The sequence below is a fragment of the Malania oleifera genome, unplaced genomic scaffold (genome assembly GCF_029873635.1).
Source record: "Malania oleifera isolate guangnan ecotype guangnan unplaced genomic scaffold, ASM2987363v1 ctg422, whole genome shotgun sequence".
NCBI classification, from domain to species: domain Eukaryota; kingdom Viridiplantae; phylum Streptophyta; class Magnoliopsida; order Santalales; family Ximeniaceae; genus Malania; species Malania oleifera.
The window spans coordinates 15,058-38,852 of record NW_026651959.1 but is presented as its reverse complement, the minus strand read 5'-3'; the positions used below and the strand labels follow the sequence as shown (position 1 = coordinate 38,852).

The 23,795-nt window shown below is 35.0% G+C and overlaps 1 protein-coding gene across 1 annotated transcript; it reads right to left on the bottom strand.

Annotated features, from left to right (window-relative positions):
- Nucleotides 1-608: 608 nt before the first annotated feature.
- On the bottom strand, nucleotides 609-7,630 carry LOC131147178 (protein argonaute 2-like). The gene is made up of 3 exons (XM_058096951.1): nucleotides 7,316-7,630; nucleotides 3,797-5,003; nucleotides 609-2,411 (listed from the first exon to the last, which is right to left on the bottom strand). Exons 1-3 carry the CDS (start codon nucleotides 7,332-7,334, stop codon nucleotides 950-952), a joined length of 2,688 nt encoding a protein of 895 aa, XP_057952934.1. The 5' UTR covers nucleotides 7,335-7,630; the 3' UTR covers nucleotides 609-949.
- Nucleotides 7,631-23,795: the final 16,165 nt, after the last annotated feature.

Here is a 23,795-nt window from a genome sequence, read left to right as displayed (position 1 = left end):
TCCACAAAATGATGTGCACCACTTATACTTCATATTACTTCATATGTAGTATGTGTGTGTGTGTCTATATGTATTTTATATATATATATTGCTAATTTTGGCTTAAGAAGTTTCCTAAAAAGTATACTTATCATAGATTTTTTAATGTAATTTATGTAATTTTGGTTAAATTTATTTTCGCTTAAGAATGTTTTTGTATTACTTCTAAAATATAAGAATATTATTTTCACAAAATATTTTATTTTGTTCATATTTTTATTAATTTAATTGTATTTAATTCGTATTTATTTTTTATGATTAATTGTTCTTCCAAAAGATAAGAATATTTTTATTCATAAAATAATGAACAATATCTATTCTACCTGTAATATAAAAATTATTTTAATAATTTTTGGAATGATAGTTTGATACTAATTTACTTTTAAAATAAGAATTTTTTTTTTTTTTCCACAAATTAATTGACAATTACATCTTTTAGGAGCCTTTAATCTTTTTTTAAAATGATAAGAATATTTACCCACAAAATGATCTGCATATATGGTGGAAACATATACGTGAAAATATAAAGCCTACAGCTAAAACAAGTGCATGCATGTCATTCACACGGATTCAGACAAAAGGCACAGCTGAAAAATGAAAATCCAGCCAGAATCAGAAATATTGCCTCTGAAGCATAGTTCGATCACCACACAAAAAAACAAAAAACACAAAAAACAAAAACAAAATCTACATAAAATATCCAATACACACCACACCAAAATCCAAAATCCAAAATCCAAAATCCAAACCCCAATTAGATTCACGCACAAACTCCTTAACTAGTTTGTTTGACTAGAAAAGGGGCAGAGCCTGTACTGGGCCTTTCTCTAAAACCAAAAAAGGTACAAACATCCTTCAGCCATGTGTGAGGTAGAAAATTCCAGGAGAGAGTGGCCGCCGCTACAGCCTGTCAAACGAAGAACATGGCATCCTCAATGTTGCTGTGCAACCTGTAGGTCCTTTCACTGAATGAAGGTCCAGCTGACAGTGCTGCCGATGCTGGTGCTGGAGACTGGGAAGGTGCCCGTGAGCCCCTTGGCAGCCCACCCTCCATTAGAGCCTCTTGGTACATCCTGCCTCTATATGCAACAAGATCGGCATAATACACTGGAGGCACCAGCGACACAGGCTTCGTGCACCGAGCAAACGTGAAGCACAGATTGTATATCAGCTGCTGCAACTGATCAGAAGTAAAGCCATGCTCGTCCCACAAGACATGATAGTGTGTTGGCTTGCTTGTGCCCAGGCTCCCGTAGTGACTGCAAAGATAGAAGTCAAACTCAAAGGGATGGACGATTTTGGTGTCCACCACAGTGCCTGGAGGCACATTGCCAGCTGCTCCCCCATCTCTTGGGGACTCGGGGAACAAACGGGTTGGGTGTCGCTTCCGTGCCACAATGAGGGTGATTGTTGGGCAGTAGTCCTTTGTTTGAATAGCCTTCTTGAGATCAACCAACTCTTCATTAAGAACCATATCAAATTGACCTTCACTTACCCCATCACGGAAGACCACAATCTTTTCTGGCTTAACTTTATTATGTTTGGCGTAAGTATCAACAAGCTCTGCGCACATGTTGCCAAAGTTCACTATCTTCTCTTTTCTATGGGCTTGAGGGCAGACTCGTGCTGCATAGCAATTTGCAGCAGGCCAATTCATGGTGGCAACCACTGCAGCAATGGAAGGGCAAGTCTTGTTTGAAGCAGCAGGATGATTGACATCAGCACCCACAAACATAACAGGGCTTCTCCCCTCAAAACAGGGAAACCGGCTGATTAGCTCCACATTGCTGCCACCAAGTTTGGCATTAATCTTGAGAGCAAGATTTGCAAAATACTGGTCATTGAGTCTGCTTGATGACAAGCAACATTGAGTCACAATACCAATTTGGGTTTCAGATATCCATTTGAGATGCTTATAGCCAGGATCCCTTTTTGTCATCACACACAAAAGAATTTGCAACTGACCCCCAGCAGAATGTTTAGCGCCCTCATTAATTGAGTCAAGGACTTCATGAAGCGCATTGACATTGGAGAACATGCTCATTTTAGTGCACTCATATGACAGAGGTTCTCCCATGTCAATCCCCAAATTCTGGCACCGTTTAATAAGTGTTGGAATGAAATAGTTTGCATCCAATACATTGAATCGCTCCTTTGCAGTAAAGTCAAGCACAGCCCACCGTTCAACTGATTTGCCTTCCACAACAGATTTTCCAACAAGGTTCCACTGGCATTTCTCCCGGTCCAACTTAATCTTATTCACCCTGCCATTGGAATCACCTAACCTCAACTCTGGTGGCCCAATGACACGGCCTTCAACAGTTGTCATATTTGTATCTACTTCCATTCGAAATTTCTGAACAATGCCTCCACTGCAAGTTTAAAACACACCGGAGTCAAATAAAGTAACCACATATTTTACTGTCAAGTATGGTCTACCAATCTAAAAAATTTGGCGGCTGGGAGCAACTTCATTTAGTTCAAACAAAAATTCACAACAATTTTTACAAAGAAATCGCCAACACCATCAAACATAATAAAATATCACCCAAAAAAAAAATATGACAATAATATGAAATACAATTACAATGCTAGAAAAAAACAAATTTATAACAACAACAATGACAATGAAGATCTTGACAATCGTACAACGAAACATTTTTACCACAATGTGAATGGAAATTTAAAAAAAAAAAATCTAAAAGGCATGTTAAACTTTCTAATAAGCAAGCCTCCGCAAACGCAGACACTCTTGTGCTATTTTTCTCTTGTTTATCGTTATAATGATGTTTACATCTCTCTCTTATTATTTTCACTATTGTTGTCGTTTGGGTGGTTTTTTTTTTTTTTTTTTGGGGGCGGGGGGAGGGAATAACCATGCATTTGCACGTATGAAATTTGGATTTGTGTGGACTTCGACAAAACATAAGTAAAAATTGTATTAAGTTTCTTCTCAATCCACACAAATCAAATCCAAGCCCCAAAACCTGTGCTCCCAGCCACTACCTGAGAACAAATATGACTACAACAACAGTGTGCATTAATTTTGGTACAAAATTCAGTTCAACTGTGTGACAGCATCACAATAATGTTTTCACTTCAAATTGTTTTCCATTTTTATTCTTAGAAATAACTTTTCTGCAAACTAAACATAACCCAAGGTCCTAATTCCAAAGCCCCAAATAAAACGTTATAAATTATCTAATTACTACTCAAGATAATTTATTTGCTACCTGCAATGCACAGGTTATATTCACTAGTAGGAGGGATTTTTCACACTAATATTGCATAAAATAACCATGAATTTGACGTATGAAATTTGGATTTGTGTGGACTTCGACAAAACATAAGTAAAAATTGTATTAAGTTTCTTCTCAATCCACACAAATCAAATCCAAGCCCCAAAACCTGTGCTCCCAGCCACTACCTGAGAACAAATATAACTACAACAACAGTGTACATTAATTTTGGTACGAAATTCAGTTCAACTGTGTGACAGCATCACAATAATGTTTTCACTTCAAATTGTTTTCTATTTTTATTCTTAGAAAAAAATTTTCCGCAAACTAAACATAACCTAAGGTCCTAAATCCAAAGCCCCAAATAAAACGTTATAAATTATCTAATTACTACTCAAGATTATTTATTTGCTACCTGCAATGCACAGGTTATATTCACTAGTACATTTGAAGAAGTGTGATTGTGTGTGCGCGCGTGCGCGGGCTTGCGAGTGTATAAAGTACTGTATTTTACTTACCCACAGGGTCCATACTCTGACTGCACCATTTGACATATCATACTCTTCCTATCATTTGCCCTAGCCAAAGATATGTTCTTCAGCAGCACAGCTGCCTGCTTGTCCTTCCTCTCCAGCTGCTCTTTTGGATATCTCTGTCCCTCAGCCAGGACACAAAATTCCATTGGGACATAGTTCTTTCTGTTGTTTTTCCCCACATCTAAGCAAGGAATGTCCTTGAATCTAATTGTTTTGTCATACTTGTCCCTGAAATAATCCACCAAGCATATCTCCCTTGGTGAAGCCTTGCCCTCTGGATCATCAAGCTTGAAGGAAAGATGGCGAGTGTCCACATTAGTCAAGCATGCAATGGTATATTTCTGCTTAGTACGACGGTGAGTCACGGTAACTTTCAGCCCTATCAAAGCATCCTCAGCTTCTCTCTTGAACCTTCCAAAATCATTTAAGTTAAACCCACGGATATGCTCCTTCAGGAAATCAATAACTGGAACCCGCTTCCGAAATGCCAAAACCGAATAGTCAAGGCACAGTGCTAGACCCTGGAAGGTGGGCTTCAGACTATGTTGAAACCCCCTAGATGCTGCAATGCCATATCCAAGATCATCTCTTGGGTTGAATTCTGCATGGAAAAAGCTCCGGCCAACTGAGATTAACCGCCTAGCTGGATTCTCTTTCATTACCAAATCCATTCCTTGTAAGGTATCACGAGGCATAAGTAGGAGGTTCCCACTTATGTACTCTTTCAACTTGCAGAACTTAAGTTCATTTACAAGTTTTATAGTGAACATGAAAGACCGTTTGTTGCTGTCTTCTCCCTCAGAGATTTCCACTGTGAAGTTTCCAGTAGGAAGTGGTTCTGCACTAAAAATGTTTTTCTCACCATCATATGCAGTCATCCACATAGGATGCTGTGGACCATCAGAGAGTAACTTGTTCCTGATCATACGCAGATCAGATTTTGTAATTTTCCCATGTTGACCATTCTTGGTTGCTCCATGCGGTTTGATATCAACATCATAGTGCATTATGAAGCCCTCGGGATTGAATTTGATTGGATAGTGATTAACAAGAATTCGGCAAGATTTGATGGAATTTCTGCCACAATCAGGCCGTTTCATGGGCAAAATTTTGTCTGTACCTTCAGGTTGAAAAGATGGAGGCAGCTGGTCTACTGTACTCAGTGACTGCATATCTGAAATAATATGATCTGCAAAAAGCAATAAATAAAACACTTCAAACTTATTGAAGTTTCTATAGATAAATACATAAATAAATAAATATCTATATTTCTTAAGAAACAGCTTCAACACAATACCATAGAAGCATTTAGATCAATATCCTCAACAGTTTGCTTAATAAGAAAGAAAATGAGAAGGATAACTGTAAGGGGAAGAGAGTGAAAAATCATTTTCCCTCATTTGATTGGGTGAAAGAGTTGGGAGGATCAAAATAAGCCTTTCAACCCCTTCCAAGGCCATTTGCTTCCAAAATAGGAGAACAAAGGATGCAAAGAGAATTGCCCACTACATTTTCCCTCTCTCTTAAAAGAACAAAGGAAAGGGTGCCTCCTTCTTTCCTTCACTTTTGCCTCCTTTGCACCTTCTGTCTTCTCCTTCTTTGTAACTTCAATAAGTTTGAAGTGTTTTATTTATTGCTTTTTGCAGATCATATTATTTCAGATATGCAGTCACTGAGTACAGCAGACCAGCTGCCTCCATCTTTTCAACCTGAAGGTACAGACAAAATTTTGCCCATGAAACGGCCTGATTGTGGCAGAAATTCCATCAAATCTTGCCAAATCCTTGTTAATCACTATCCAGTCAGATTCAATCCCGAGGGCTTCATAATGCACTATGATGTTGATAACAAACCGCATGGAGCAACCAAGAATGGTCCACATGGGAAAATTACAAAATCTGATCTGCATATGATTAGGAACAAGTTACTCTCTGATGGTCCTCAGGATTGAATCTGACTGGTTAGTGATTAACAAGAATTCGGAAAGATTTGATGGAATTTCTGCCACAATCAGGCCGTTTCATGGGCAAAATTTTGTCTGTACCTTCAGGTTGAAAAGATGGAGGCAGCTGGTCTGCTGTATTCAGTGACTGCATATCTGAAATAATATGATCTGCAAAAAGCAATAAATAAAACACTTCAAACTTATTGAAGTTTCTATAGATAAATACATAAATAAATATCTATATTTCTTAAGAAACAGCTTCAACACAATACCATAGAAGCATTTAGATCAATATCCTCAACAGTTTGCTTAATAAGAAAGAAAATGAGAAGGATAACCGTAAGGGGAAGAGAGTGAAAAATCATTTCCCCTCATTTGATTGGGAGAAAGAGTTGGGAGGATCAAAATAAGCCTTTCAACCCCTTCCAAGGCCATTTGCTTCTAAAATAGGAGAATAAAGGATGCAAAGAGAATTGCCCACTACATTTTCCCTCTCTCTTAAAAGAACAAAGGAAAGGGTGCCTCCTTCTTTCCTTCACTTTTGCCTCCCTTGCACCTGCTGTCTTCTCCTTCTTTGTTCACTCCTACCCAACACGGTGGGTGAGTGAGGGAGCACATACACATGTGTGCGTTTGTGTGTGTGTATGTGTGTGAGTGTGTGTGTGTGAGAGAGAGAGAGAGAGCCAAAGAAGAAGTTTTTAATGCATCGAATTGCAGTAACCATCGGCACGAAGTTCTGTCAACCATTAGCATCAAGTTTTCCATAAAATAGTTTAGTTTGAATACAAGGTCATCAAGATCAATATTAGAGACAGAATCAGCCAAGAAAGGTCCATTTTTAACCCTCTTTTCTTTGGATTTAAGGTTTTCTCAGCTTTCGTAACAAACTGAAATAAATCAATTTTAGACTTTCACGTCTTAAATCGGTCTTTGTTTTGGATTTGGTGTATCTAGGTTGTTTTGGGAAGATTCACTATCCCCAGCAGTATAGCATAAAAATCATAAATGCAAGCACTTTTTTGCTGATTAAAAAACCATCATATTGCTCAAGCAATGAACTAATAGCATCCCTCATCTCATTTATCCTTTGAACAAGCCAAAGCTACACACATGCCCAACAAAAAACAAAAGTTCAGAATCAACAATGCTAAATCTTATACAAGAAATCACAAAACAATTCACAGGAATCAGAACTTGCAGTTAATTTTGAGTGAAACATATTCTTTCAAACAAGAAAATGGAAAGGGAGCACATTTTTTTTGCCTTTCCCTTTTTCATTTGCTTCCTTTCTGGAACATCAAGAGCAGTAAAAAGAAATAACTAGAAATTTCTCTTAACTTTTTCCTCCTTTTGTCCTTCCCTATTAGGATAGAATCGGTCCTAAACTAATCAACATGAAGGAAATTAAACAAGATAAGCATCCACATAAAACTCTTAAACTGAAACGTTGTAACCTTTCCCACATCAATGTTAGATGCCTTAATTTGGAAGCACTTGAGTCGAAGTCAACAACAACGAACAATTCACACAATGCAAAATACCATAATTTTTATCACCTTGCAGCCAATTCATCATTTATTTGACACAATGGCCTGACATTGTACCATTAACATTCATGGATTCTCTTGCCAGTCTCAATTCATCAACCACCTGACATAACAAATTTAGGGCAAACTAAAAAGTGTGTCCCACATCAGCTGACAAGGAAAATTACAATGCTTAAATCAAGTCAGACAAACCTGACACTGTAACCATAAGCATTGTAACCACAAGAAAAATCCTAATGAAGGTTTCTTATCAAATCAAAGCATCAAATGAAGCAAACCCAAGACAGTCGATGATTTGATCAAGCACTTATTATAGGAGATTTTTGGAAGGGACGCAGGAGCGCGAGGTCAGTTATATATGGAGGTGGAAGGAAGAAGTGTAGATGCCGGAGGAAGGTGAAATGACTGCTTTGACCCTCCATTTACTTGCTTCGCAAGCTTCCAAGTTGCTTAGGAAGCAGTTAGGGAATGTGGAATGATCGGTTTTGCAAGAAAAATCTTTTTACAAAGATTCCAGAAGCATCATAGAACCAGAGCGGAGGAGGGAAAAGACGAAACTGAGGGGAAAGAGGGAGGGGGGGGGGGAGCGGGAAGGGTTGGAAAGGACCAGTTATATCAGTTTTTTCCGAATTTGATTTTAATTTATTTAAAAATATTTAATAAAAGTTGGGAGAGCTCAGCGCCCTAACACGCTAAAATTTTTTTAATAAAAAGACGCTACATCAAGTAGCGTATTTTGCATCTTATGGATGGAAAGAACTTACTCAATTACTATTTTTGCATCTTATGTGTCGCGACGTCCCGGAAGCGCGTGTGCCCCGGGCGGTGGAATTAAAAATCATTTTAATATTTTTATGGAAAAACATGGATATCGGAGTCGCCACTAACCTTTAGTGCGGTTAGAACACATGATTACTACCCCGTTAGGGGTAGAATCGGTCTACATTACCAGAGTTGGGGCCGAGAGTTCGGTTACGTGAGGGAAAGGTACGAGCACCCCATACGCGCCCGTTCTTACGAACGGTACCTAATTAATTTGAAATTATCCCTAAGTTAATCTAATAATTCTTTAAATTACTCCTTTTTATGAACTTATAAATATATGAAAAAAAATAAATAAATAAATAAAATAATAAATAAATAAAGATAATATATACGTATATATATTCCCTCAGAGCTTAGGGTACGTGATGCCCGAAAGCTCATACCCCCCGCAATAAAATCATAGGGAAGGAAAAACAGGAAAGTATGTTTTTACAAAAATAGCTCTCAGGTCTTTTGAAATTTGTAAATTTTTCTAAGGAAAATACATTTTGAAGTGACCTTAGGAGGTTTTTGTTTTTGAATTTATTCGGGATGAAGAAGCGAGCAAAAAACATTTTTCCGACCTCAAAGTATTTTTTTGAAATTTTCTATGATTTTTCTGAATTTTTATGTGGTTTTTCCAAGTATAAAAATAATTTTAATCTCAAAAATATTTTTGTGATTTTTGGTATTTTTTTTTCTCATTTTTTTGTAAGTTTTCATATTTTTCCCGAATATTAAAATAACAAAAAGACAATTAACAAAAACTAGTAAAAGTCAAATAATTAAAAAAATATATTTTTTGAATATCATATAATATATCTAAAAAAACCTAATTAAATCGATATAACAATAACCGCTATCCTAAGTATATACATATTTACAAGAACCCCACATAAATATAGATAATAACAAAAACCTTAAATATTATATATTGAATAAGTATACATCACATGATAAAAATCCGACTATATCATTTACTATTTACAACAATAACAACAAAAACTCTAGCAATAAATATTAAGCATTAACATAAATACAACAATAACACTACAAGCCTAAATAAATACACCACGCTATAAACGTGATGATATAATAGCAAGAATGCCCTAAATAAGTACACGATTAGAATAATAATATAACAATGATGGAAATAATACAACTATGTTAAGAATCTTAAATACATAAACCATGTACAATAGGATAATGAAAATAATACAACAATAGTTAATAAATCTGAATAACTACATATATCCTAAACTAAAAATGATGGATGTACGTAGTAAATAAACCTAATGTGAATCATGACAAGAACAATATAATAACAATAAAGATCATAATAAAATTAAAGTACTAAAAAATATCACAAAACATCACAATTAATACATAATAAAAAAAATTCATATTAGCATAAACCTAGAATGCCTATAATAAAAATGAGAGCAACCCGAAATACTATATGATAACAATAAAAATAAACCTAATAATAAAATATAATAGTAACACAAACACTTGATACTATCAACATCCTGACAAATATAGAAACAATAGTTAGTATTGCAAAAATAAATAAATAAATAAATAAATTAAAAAATAACAATAAACCTAAACACAATAATAAATCATAACACACAAAATACAATACATACCCTAAATACCTTACCTTTGGCGATGGAGAGGGATCAATGGCTGTGAGGATGGCGGTGGAGAATGTCGGAATTGGAGGGGGGCTTCACGGCATCTGAGTGGCTGGGCGTTGCCGTCGATAGCCGAGATAATGGGAGCGTGGAGTGGTGGTGGGTCTGGTAGAATGGTGGAGACGACGGTTGCCGGAGCGGGGCGTGAGTGGCTGGTGCTGGCAGCAGGTCCGGTTGGGAACTTGTGGAAAGGTGGCCATGAACAGTGCTCACGGCTGTTTGCAGGCTAGGCGATAGCAGCGTGGACGCCGTGAGGAGCAGCAGCTTGCTGTGGAGAACTGCTACTGCCGCCGGCTAGGTTGGCGGTGAAGATGTTGGTGGTCGTGACAACAAGCGACGATGATGGCTAAGGGCAGGGAAGCGGCTGCTGAGGCAGCCGGAAGGATGGTTGCTGCTGGTGTTATGGTGGAGAGGCGGCTATGGGCGAGCAGCGGGATGGAGACCACAGCTCTGAGAGGATGGAAGAAGAAGAAGAAGAAGAAGTAGGTGATGGTGGAAAAAAGAGTTTTTTTTTTTGTTTCTCAGGCATGCGCTACGCCCCCTGGGCTGTTTTTTTTTTGTTTTTGGCTGTGCTCTGCGCTCGCCCCCCCCCCCCCTTCCTCGTGTGTGCTTCATTGCCCTTATATAAAAAAAAGAATTAAAAACCTAAAACCAAACTTCCCTTTTTTGAATTTCTTTTTTTTTTTTTATGCTTTTATTATTATAGTAATAATGAAAATGGAAATAGTAATAATAATAATTATTATAGTAATAATATAAGAATAATATCTAAATAATAATAATAATAGTAATGTAATTAATAATAATAATATAAGAATAATATCTAAATAATAATAATAATAGTAATGTAATTAATAATAATAATAATAATAAAGTGATATTTAAAAATAATAATAATAATAATAATAATAAGGTAATAAAAAAATAATAGTAATAATAAAATAATAATAATAATAATAATAATAATAATAAGAAAGTATCAACACTAATAATATATAAGATAATAGTATTAATAATAGTAATAGTAAAAATAGCATAATAATAATAATAATAATAATAATAATAATAGTAATAACAAAATAAATAAATAAATAATAATAATAATAATGATAATAAAGATACTAAAAATAATAATAATAATAATAATAATAATAATAATAATAATAATAATAATAATAATAATAATAATATACCAAAAATAATAATAGTAAAGTAATAATAATAATAATGAAAATAATAAGAGGGGACCCCTTGTTCTGTTTGGTTAGGGCAAAAATAGAGTGTCTACATTATGGATGGAAAGAACTTACTCAATTACTATATGTGATTGAAACTGTAACGATCAATATATATAAGTATGTATAAAGTTGTCATAAAATAAGGTATAAGGTTAAGGATAAAGGAAAGAAAAAAAATAAAAATGAAAACTTAGTACTTAAGCTTCTTGGAGCAAAAGGAAGTGGAAAAGAAAGAAGAAAAAAAAAAAAGCTTCTCATGCACAGAATGGAAAAAGAAGGGAAAAAAAAAACTCTTTTAGTTCACGCTCTCCACTCCTCCTCTCTCTACGATTTCGCGGCGAATTCTCGCCCAATTGAAAATCCGAAAATACCACTGGACTTCATTCTCTGCCACTAACATGTCTGCTGAAGTGAATATGTCATAGGAGCAACATAAGCATATCTCCTATGGTAAGGCAAATTCTCATTCTTATCTCAATTTTTCTTAAATTTTAAGTCATATAGGTAACAAAGATTGGGAAAAGATCAATCGTCAGGCATGTGGTACGATTCGTCTGTCTCGCCAAAAATCGACTCTATTTGAAAAAGAAATTGTTTCGCTTCCAGTATCAACCAATTATTTCGATTAATGACCACATAAATGCTTTCAATAAAATTTTAGCCGATTTGTTAAATTTGGATAAAAAGGTGAAAGATGAGGATAAAGTCATATTGTTACTGAATTCTCTCCCTAATGAGTATGAACATTTGACCACCACTTTATTGTATGGGAAAGATAAAGTTACTTATGATGTTGTTTGTACTGCATTGATTAGTATTGAATGTAGAAAAAAGGATTAGAGGGTCCATAAGGAAACAGCAGAAGCACTAACAATAAGGGGACGTTCTCAGAGTCGTATGCCTAGAAGGAAGAGTAAATCTCATGGGAGGAGTAAATCTCGTGGGAAACCTGCTAAAGATGAATGCGCCTTTTGTCATGAGAGAGGGCATTGGAAGAAAGATTGCCCTAAATTACAGCAGAAGAATAAGGGCAAAGCACATTCTAATGCCAATATAGCCAATGATGATGGAAGTGAGTCAGATTGTTCTCTTGTTGGAACATCTTCGTCACATTATTTTGGTGAGTGGATTTTGGATTCTGGTTGTTCCTATCACATGTGTCCCAATAGGGAATAGTTTTCTAATTTTGAAGAATTAGATGGTGGGGTTGTTTTTATGGGAAATGATAATACTTGTAAAACAACTGGAATATGATCAATACAGTTGAAATGTCAAGATGGAACTATTAAGACCTTGACTGATGTTAGGTATATTCCAAGTCTAAAAAAGAATCTGATTTCATTGGGTGCCTTAAAATCTAAAGGGTTCACTATCACTTTGAAAGATGGAACTTTAAAGATTAAATCAAGTGCGCTGGTGGTGATGAAAGGAATAAGGAAAAATAACTTGTATTATTTATAAGGTAGTACAGTTATTGGCTCAACAGCTGTTGTTTCTGAGAAAGATGCAGGTTCAGACACAACCAAGTTATGGCATATGTGATTAGCACATGTAGGAGAAAAATCTTTACAACAATTAGCTAAGCGATGTTTGTTAAAAGGTGCAAAGGTGTGTAAACTTGAATTTTGTGAGCATTGCATCCTGGGAAAATAAATTAGAGTGAAATTTAGCACAACAATCCACCAGACTGAAGGTATTTTAGACTACACCCATACAGATGTATGGGGGCCCACAAAAACAGTTTCGTTGGGTGGTATGCATTATTTTGTCACTTTTGTTTATAATTTTTCTAGAAGAGTTTGGGTGTATTCTATGAAGCATAAAAATGAAGTGTATGATATTTTCCTTAAGTGGAAAAAATTAGTTGAAACTCAAACTGACAAAAAGATTAAATGACTCAGATCAGATATTGGTGGTGAATACACGAGTGACCTGTTTATGAAGGTATGTCAGGATGAAGGTATTGCTCGACACTTCACAGTTCAAAATACACCACAACAGAATGGGGTGGCAAAACGCATGAATCGGAATTTGCTAGAGAAAGTTCAATGTATGTTATCTAATGCTGGGTTAGACAAAAGGTTTTGGGCTGAGGCTGTTAGATATGCGTGTCATCTCATCAATCGTCTACCATGATTTGCAATAGGGGGAAAAACACCCTATGAGGTATGGTTTGGAAAGCCTGCTAGTGATTGTGATTCTTTACATGTATTTGGTATTATGACTTATTATCATGTTAAAGAATCTAAGTTGGATCCAAGAGCCAAGAAAACAATATTCTTGGGGATAAGTGCAGGAGTCAAAGGATACCGTCTTTGGTGTCTAGAGACGAAAAAAATGATTTTAAGTAGAGATGTAACTTTTGATGAACTTGCAATGATGAAGAAAACAATACGCAAGGAGTCACGACTTGAAGAGAAGACCAGTGGTACTCAACAACAGGTGGAGGTTGAGACAATTTTTGGAAACCCAGTGACAAATGAGACTACACAAGGTAACTCTCCAGTTACGGTGGGGAATAGTGTACAAAAAGAGGAGATTTCAATTCGAGAATCTTCACAGCAACAAGAATCAATTGTTTCTCAAAGGCCAAGACGAGAAATTCGAAAACCTGCTTAGTATACTGACATGGTGGCCCATGCACTTCTAGTTGTGGATGATAATGTCCCTTACACTTTCAAAGAAGCAATGAGGAACTCTGAATCAGACAAGTGGGAAAAAGCAATGGATGAAGAAATGCAATCTCTTCATCAGAATCAGACTTGGGAGTTAGCCCAGCTGCCCAAGGGTAAGAAAGCAATTGGTTGTAAATGGATTTATGTAAAGAAAGAAGGATTTCCATATGCAAATAATGTTCGCTTCAAAGTTAGATTGGTAGCTAAGGGCTACGCACAGAAGGAAGGCATTGATTATAATAAGGTATTTTCTCCAGTTGTTAAACATTATTCCATTGGAATTTTGTTGGCTTTGGTAGCACAATTTGATCTTGAACTAGTTCAACTCGATGTAAAAACTGCATTTTTACATGGTGATTTGGAAGAGGAAATCTATATGACTCAGTCAGATGGATTTCAGGTTGCTGGAAAAGAAAATTGGCTATGTAAACTGGGTAAATTGTTGTATGGTTTAAAACAGTATTCAAGATAGTGGTACAAACGATTTCATCAGTTTATGATGAGTTAGAAGTACATCATAAATAAACATGATCATTGTATTTATTTTCGCAGACTACAAAATGGATCTTTTATATATTTACTCTTGTATGTTGATGATATGTTGATAGCTTCAAAGAATAAGGAAGAAATCAACAAGTTGAAAAGTCAGTTAAATCAAAAGTTTGAGATGAAAGATCTTGGTGAAGCAAAGAAGATACTTGGCATGGAAATTCGCAGAGACAGAATGAGAGGAAGAGTTAGTTTGTCTCAGAAATAGTATTTAAAGAAGGTAGTACAGAGTTTGGGCATGTCTGAGCAGTCAAAACTAGTAAGCACTCCTCTTGCTCCTCATTTCAAACTTAGTGCGACTTTATCTCCTAAATAAGATGAGGAACGCAAGTATATGTCACATGTTCCTTATGCAAATGCTGTTGGTAATCTGATGTATGTAATGGTTTGTACTAGACCTTATATTTCACAAGCTGTTAGTATGGTGAGCAAGTATATGCATGATCCGGGTAAAGGACACTGGCAAGCTGTGAAATGGATTTTGAGATATATTATGAATACTATTGATATTGGTATAATATTTGAGAAAAATAATACTATTGATCAATTTGTTGTTGGATATGTGGATTCGGATTTTGCAGGTGATTTGGATAAACGTCGATCAACTACTAGATATATTTTTTACATTTGCTAATGGTCCAGTGAGTTGGAGGTTTACCTTACAGTCTACCATTGCTTTGTCTACAATAGAAGCAGAGTACATGCAGCTACAGAGGCTGTTAAAGAAGTGATGCGAACCTGAAACGACACGCGTTGAGACCCAACAACCAATATTGGAATGCTTGCCCAAGAAAGCTAAAATTCAGATTTGTGGATAGATATGAATGGTAGACCTCGACCCGTTGTTTACGACAAACAAGAACTTTGGTATATACGACCTCAACCCATTGTTTAGCGCGAAACACGAACCTTGGTATAAGGAAGACGCCACAAACGGTGGTGGAAAGCCATTTGATAAGTCATTGGTGAACGCCACGGGAAATCCCGATAAGTTTGAAAAAGTTCTTCAAAAGAACCAAGAAGAAACAAAGCCTCAAAGCCTCACATTTTTTTTTTTTCATTCTATTCCTTCTTACAATGGTGAGATATATATAGCTAGTAAGGTAGACAAGGACATTAAACACTTAACAATTCCCACACAAACATGGGAGACAAGAACATTAAATACTTAACAATTCCCATACAAACATGGGAGACAAGGACATTAAATATACCAACTTACTAGACACATTAATGACTCTCACAACTTACTAAAAATCTATGCAAGCTAAGTTGCCTTGCAATACACCATTAAGTCAAATCCCATATTTGAATTAGCACACAATTAAGTTTAGTAGGTCTTCATCTTTCTTTGGGCCAAGCTTGGAGTGCCCCATTTTTGAATAAGCCCAAATATCTTGAATCAGCTTGTGAAGTATTTTTTTTTTATCTTCTTGGATCTCGCTCTGATGATAGGCCCAACTGAAACATATAATGGATCCTTCCATGGTACTTATTGATTCTCATCATTCCCCCACTCTTCAAAAGGATTCGACCTCAAATCCATTCCATGTAATATTAAACCAATAAGACAAGAAAATATTGTAGAAACAATGAATCAAAGGAGTAGGAAAAAAAAAATCTTTTTGCTCTCTTTTCTTTTTGACTATCTCCTTTTTTTTTTTTTTTTTTTCTTTTCTGACGTATCTTTTTTTTTTTTCCAACTTGCACGTCACAAAACAAGAACAATGAAACAAAACATAAGATAAAAGTTAGTAAACCTGATTTTAGTACCTAAGCTCTGATACCAAATGATGCGAACCTCAAACGACACGCATTGAGACCCAACAACCAATATTGGAATGCTTGCCTAAGAAAGCTAAAATTCAGATTTTTGGATAGATATGAATGGTAGACCTCGACCCGTTGTTTACGACAAACAAGAACTTTGGTATATACGACCTCAACCCATTGTTTAGCGCGAAACACGAACCTTGGTATAAGGAAGACGCCACAAACGGTGGTGGAAAGCCATTTGATAAGTCATTGATGAACGCCACGGGAAATCCCGATAAGTTTGAAAAAGTTCTTCAAAAGAACCAAGAAGAAACAAAGCCTCAAAGCCTCACATTTTTTTTTTTTCATTCTATTCCTTCTTACAATGGTGAGATATATATAGCTAGTAAGGTAGACAAGGACATTAAACACTTAACAATTCCCACACAAACATGGGAGACAAGAACATTAAATACTTAACAATTCCCATACAAACATGGGAGACAAGGACATTAAATATACCAACTTACTAGACACATTAATGACTCTCACAACTTACTAAAAACCTATGCAAGCTAAGTTGCCTTGCAATACACCATTAAGTCAAATCCCATATTTGAATTAGCACACAATTAAGTTTAGTAGGTCTTCATCTTTCTTTGGGCCAAGCTTGAAGTGCCCCATTTTTGAATAAGCCCAAATATCTTGAATCAGCTTGTGAAGTATTTTTTTTTTATCTTCTTGGATCTCGCTCTGATGATAGGCCCAACTGAAACATATAATGGATCCTTCCATGGTACTTATTGATTCTCATCAGGAAGCTATTTGGTTGCAGGGTTTACTTGAAAATTGGGAGTTGTTCAGAAGCACATTGTTGTATTCTGTGATAGTTAGAGTGCTATTCACTTGGCAAAGAACCAAGTCTACCATGCACGAATGAAGCACATCAACGTTCAGTTTCATTTTATGTGGGATATTATTGATGGAGGCAAGATACTTTTTCAGAAGATTGCTACAACTGAAAATCCTACAGATATGTTGACCAAGATTGTGACAACAATCAAGTTCAAACATTGTTTGGACTTGATCAATATCCTGCAAATCTGAATATTTTTGGAAGGCGTCAATGATGTGGAACTCCAGAAAATGTTGGTGACTGAAAAATTTGTTGAATTTATCGTCAAGGTGGAGATTTGTTATTTTTTTGTCCCACATTGGTAGAATACTTTCACATTAGTATAAAATGTTGTTTTAAATTTTTTATATTATTTGTCCCACATTGGAGATAAATGTTTTTTAGACTTGATGTTGAAGTTATATAAAGAGCTCAATTCTCCATTTGTAAAACACACTTCAAAGTTATACTTTGTCAAGAAATAGTGGATTGATCATCGGCGCCCGAGGATGTAGGTAATTCTATACCGAACCTCATAAATTTCTTGTCTTATTCTTTTTATTGTTTTATTATTAGTTTCTGCATTACTTTAATTTTCTTATATATTCAATAGTAATAGTTGTAGTATTGGTATTTAGCACAAGTGGGGTGCCTGACACAACACACCCGATCAATATCATCTTCTTAAACATGAATTTGTTGCACTGTTTTGGTTCTCCCTCAAAAATTTTGGTCGTCGGATATTTGTGGGCTCCGAAAACCCACATCAACAAAACCCAAATTCACCCGAATCATAGTACATAATCTCATGAATGTTTAGACTCATCATTAACTCTCCTTACATTTGCCATTTAGGAAGCAATTTGAATTGAATTTATTGCAATCCATCTTACCAAAATGTGGGAATAGACCCCCCAAAAAAGGGGGAAAATCAGACTCAAAAATTTGAATTTTGAATATTTTGTTGGTTAGAAGCAAAGAAAAACAGAAACCCATCATCGATTGAGTTGGTTTTTCACTATGCAAACAAAAACTTCACATTTTCTTCTCTTTTCCATCTTCCTACATTTTCCAAGCAACCAAAAAAAAGATAAGACGGCACTAGGATGACCACCAAACTCTTAGTTTGGTGATAAAGCAGACTGATTCTTGCATGTAAAGTAGAAAAAAATTATAATCGAAGTATATTCAAGCACAAATCTAAGCCAATACCGAGAGCAAAAGGTAAAGACCCATTAAAAACAATAATAGCGGAGATGAAAAGAACATTGAAATAAAGAGCACAAGATCCTCACCTTGGACCCCAGAATAGTAAACTTTGAGGTTGAGCCAGTAGGCGTAGCCATTGATGGGGGTAAGATCATACACATTGAGGTAGACGGGCACTGATCCTTCCTCATTTTTCGTGTGAGAAATTCTTCTACACAGCATTGTGGGTCTTCTCTCTCTCTCTCTCTCTCTCTCTCTCTCTCTCTCTCTCTCTCTCTTCCTTCTCTGTTTTATGATGCTGGGAGGAATTGCTTTCAGCTACATGAACTTTATTCGAATGATTTGGCGAGTGGGGAACAAATTATAATAACTCAAGAAAGAAAAAAAAAATGACAACAATTCTCTAATCTCCATTTTCTCTGTGTTTTGCTCTAATTTATACCATTTATTGAGTTACTTTTTCATCAAGTGTTGCGCTCTCGAAGTCCACGAGTATCCAACGACCAAAATTTTTTAGGGTGAGCCGAAATAGTGCGACGGATTCACGTATAGGAAGACGATATTGATCGGGTGGACGGAGATGGAGCCGGCGTGCTTGCTGTTGGGGCCATGATCAACGGCGATGATGATGATGTCTCGGCCACGCCTTCTCTCGCCAGTCTCTCTCTCTAGCTCTTTTCTTTAAACAAAAACGCTGAACAATCTAGTATTTTTTTTTTATGACGCATAAAATGGGGAAATAAAGTTCTCCCCAAATTTTTAAATAAATTAAAATCAAATTCTGAAAAAAAACTCCCTGTTATATATGGACGTGGAATGAAGAAGTGTAAATGCCGGAGGAATGTGAAAAGACTGCTTTGACCCTCCATTTACTTGCTTCACAAGCTTCCAAGTTGATTAGGAAGTAGTTAGGAAATGGAGTGATCGGTTTTGCAAGAAAAATCTTTCTACAAAGATTCCAGAAGCATCCATGAAACCATAGCGGAGGAGGGAAAAAGACCAGGTTGGTGACAGGGAGATGTAAAGGAGGAGGTCAGAGGTGCATGCATTAGTCAAACTTTGGAAATCCATACTTCCATTGACACGTGGTAGCTGAAAAATAGTACTTGGAGTAGCATTTTTTGCTCTAATACTTTATTTCTTCCTCCTTCCTCTCTCTCTACAATTCGTAGAGGAGGTCGAGAGCGTAGAGGAGGAGGACTATCTGACGAGGTTCTAGACTTGCAGGCAACTGTTGGGTTCAGATTGTACAATCTGAACGTTCTGCGACGAAGTATAATCCAAATGTTGGGAAGGTAGTATATTAAGAAGGGAGATGAGGTATGGTTTCTTACATTAAATATTGGTCCTGTTTTGCTAAGATTCTAAAATTTGAGTTGAAATTTGTGTTAGTTTGTGGTAGAAATTGGTATTTTATACGACGAATTTGGTTATGTTGAAGTAAATTTGGTGATTTGAATCATCCTTTGAGAACCCCCAATTTGAGGTTTAGATTTTTTTCGTGTCTGAATTTGTTTATATTAAATTTATTTGAATAAATGATTAATGCATATGGAATTTTGTGTTTGACAACGTGGAATTATGTTATATGATTTGTATTTTTATATCTTTTATTTATGTTAGAACAACATGTTTGATAGGATGAGAAATTTAGAATGAATTCTAGAATTGTCTCATTTTCTACTGAAAAAGAAAATAATGGTTACTTGTTCATGTGCTGGAATAAATTATTTTACTCCATTCCCAAGTTGAGAAAAGTAGGATGAGAAATTTGGAATGAATATTGGAACTATCTCATTCTCTACTAAAAAATAATGGTTGCTTGTTTGTATGCAATAGAGGTTGATGTTTGACTTTAGATTCAAATTTGTGTGCATTAGATTACTATACAACATCCATAATAATAATATACGGAGCTAATCCAAAACTACAAAATCCAAATTTGAGAATTGAAATATATGTATTCTTGAACATAACTTTAGAGTGAAATGAACTGTAGAAAGTTATATGCTAAGAAGGAGTAAAAGAACAATTTCATTCCTTGTATTCTATTCTTATATATAATTTATTTGATACGTTCATAAGTTAGGAGTAGAATAAAATAAAATAAAGAAAAAAATTGTATGAAAAAAGAACCTATTAAATGAAATGAAAAATACTTGTACAAATCTGTTTTGCAAAAGCAGTAGTCGTGTTCCCATTTGCATATGCTGAGTTGACTCTCTTTAAAGGGTTTCCCTATTAAACAATCCGTAGTTTGACAAGAAACATGTAAGTTAGTATTTGAATTTTTGAATCACTGTCAAATCTTTGGTACTCTGGATAATAAAATGAAATTGTGAAAAAGTGCCTATTTTATATTGAGTAGACACATCATGTGCCTACCCATTTTTCCTTTGGCTAAGAAGACTTTGGGAATTTAAAACAGACCATGTGTTCTTGAAGTGATGAAAATCTATTGGTTTGGGCTACCACAAGAGTCACTTGCTGCACTTCCGTGATCCTAAAGCATTTATTTATGATAATCCCCATTTGAACTCTCACTAGACTAATATGCCACACCCAGCTGTTGTGGCTTGTCTCTTAACCCAATTTAGAATGACCATCCATTTGAAAAAGTTAATATAGAGTATATAGAAAATGCTTCATGGGTCTTCAACACCCAAATCGTTTAGGGTGATCCTGTAACTGGTCTTGGTAAAATAGTTTTAAGAAAAGGAAAGAGATGCAGAAGAATTGGTTTATGCAAAAACACAGAGCACTCCATTTTTGCTGTGTGCATATGCCCCTGATGTTCATTCTTCTCTATTCATTGCAACAACAAAAAATGGAAATAGAGCTTGTGTGCAACAATCCCACACAACTTCCATCACTCTTAGGTATTATCATCTTATCATTATCAATCTGATAGAGTAGTTTAACCTATATACAAAATTGATGTATGTTGCGTCTCCCGACAATTTCATTCAATTGTTTGTCCTAAAGCAACCATCATTTGAGTACTATACGATTATTGTTTCTATAGGTACTTTAGGGCCTAAATGATCTTGGTGCATTACCTAGAATTATGGTACGAAAAGACGACAAGAAAATCTATATGTAGTCTAAAAGGAAAAAGGAAAACCATATATGCACATAGAGTTGCAAATAAAAATTTAGCTTGGTACATCAAGTGTTGGCCTAATAAGGCTTAGTCTCATTTTGATAATGACAAATCAAGACATATAATTGTGCAATTAAGTGTGTATACAAGTATTATAGTATAAAAGTATAATGGAAGATGTAAAATGGAAAGCCATGAAACAACCACGATGATCTTGTATGGCTGATAACATGAAGCTTGGATGAAGACCAAGCTTTAAGGACATAAAGACCTAAATAGTTTATCATATGCATTGTAAAATAGGTTTCATGTAAGTACATCTCAATTGATTTTTGTTATGAAGCTCTTAGGTGACTTAGTTGGACCTTAGGTACTTTTAAAATATCTTGAAAAATATTTTTATAAGGTCAAAAGTTAATTCAAAAGACTGAAATTATTTTTAAAATGAAAAATCCCAAAACAAGATTCTCTAAATCCCCCCCCCTTTTTTTTTGCAGTCGCATTGATGTGCGATTTTCTCTATCAATAACTTCCCATCTTCAAAAATCTTCAACACAAAAGTTGTGGGAGTTTTTATTAGCTTTCTGTTGATATCAAGATCACCCTATTTGGAGTTCTCTAAAAAAAGTTATGTTCTAAATAATGAAGGATGTTTAGGAAAATTGCGATTGAAATATTCCAGTAGTACGGGCGACCGAACTTAGAGTTCAGTCGACCAAATGACTATTGTCAGTTTTAAAATCATGATTTAATTGGTTCGGGCGACCAAACACATGGTTCAGTTGACCGAAGCGCTGCGATAAGTGTCACAAATGGCTGAAATCTTTTCAATTCTTAAATATAAAGTTACCAAAACACGCACGACGGCTATAATTCAAAAGACGATATAAATAGCCAACCCTAAACATGTTTTGCATAATAGATCACACCTATTATTGAATATCAAGGGTGATTTGTGCCATTTTTGCTGAAAAGCTTTTTTGTGTTCATATTTTGAAGCTTATAGTTTTTTAAAACCAGAAAACCTAATCTAAATCTTGAGCTTCATAGCAATATCATTCTGAGAGTGCATTAACTTTGATTGTGTACATCTACTCTATTCAGAAAATTTCTTTTTGTACAACTCTGCTTTTATTAATGTGTGTAAGATTTATGAAAAAATTATAGACATATATATATATATATATATATATATTATACGTACATGTGGAGCAATATATATATATATATATATATATATATATATATATATTAATTCATACTTCAAAAAAATCAAATATGAATGCACATTATATTTTAAAAATTGATGAGAATGTATACATATATGATATACATATGTATATATTTTTAAAATATTTTGAATTACTATTATAATTTTAATGCATAAAAATGCAAATGTATTACATCATATACATGTTTTTATATTTTTAAATAATTTAGTTTTGAATTAATTTTATAATTTTATGTATGTAAATATAAATAAAGGATAAAAAAATAGTGGCCAATAATTTAGATTATTTTAGTATAATTTTAATTTATGTAAATATAATATAAAGATATTGGAAGGGATATGGTTGGAGTGAGACAATTACATGGAGAGAGGGTGATGAGAATTGACAAGCACCACTAAAGGATCCATTGCAAGTTCCAGATGGGCCAATCACAAGGTCAAGAGCTAAGAAGATCAAGGAAGCGATGTAAGGATTGGTGCAATCCATTACAACGGGTGACAACATAACCTAGTATTTAGTGTAGACTTTTTATTTCAATAAGTATAGGCATGTGGGCCTATTTTATGTTTATTAGTTATAGGTGTTTAGGGTTACGTTATTTGAATTTGAATTTGAATTAAATTTAAATAAATTAAAATTTGAATTTGATTTTAAATTTGAATTTGAATTTGAATTTGAATTTGAATTTGAATTTGAATTTGATTTTGATTTTGAATTTGAATTTAAATTTAAATTTAATTGGAGGGGTTTATAAATAGACTTGTAGCCACATTCTACAAAAGAAGGACATTGAATAAAAATGTAAGGTTTTGTTTCTTCTATTGGTTCTTCAAAGAACTTTTCGAACTTATTGGGATTTCCCATGGCGTTCACCAACGACTTATCAAACGGCTTTCCACCACCGTTTGTGGCGTCTTCCTTATACCAAGGTTCGTGTTTCGCACTAAACAATGGGTTGAGGTCGTATATACCAAAATTCTTGTTTGTCGTAAACAACGGGTCAAGGTCTACCATTCATATCTATCCAAAAATCTAATTTTTAGCTTTCTTGGACAAGCATTCCAACATTGTTTGCTGGGTCTCAATGCGTGTCGATTGAGGTTCGCATCAGAGGGAGTGAGAGAAAAAAAAAAAAAAGGTAAACAAATTGGGTGGGCTCGCATGTAGAGAGAGAGAGAGAGAGAGAGAGAGAGAGAGAGAGAGAGAGAGAGAGAGAGGGAAAAGACAAAAAAAAACAAAAAACAAAAGTAAAGACAAAAATATTTTTAAAAAATAAATATGGCGTTACAAGTCAATCAAAAAGGGTTTGGGTAGGACTCAAATGTCAGGACA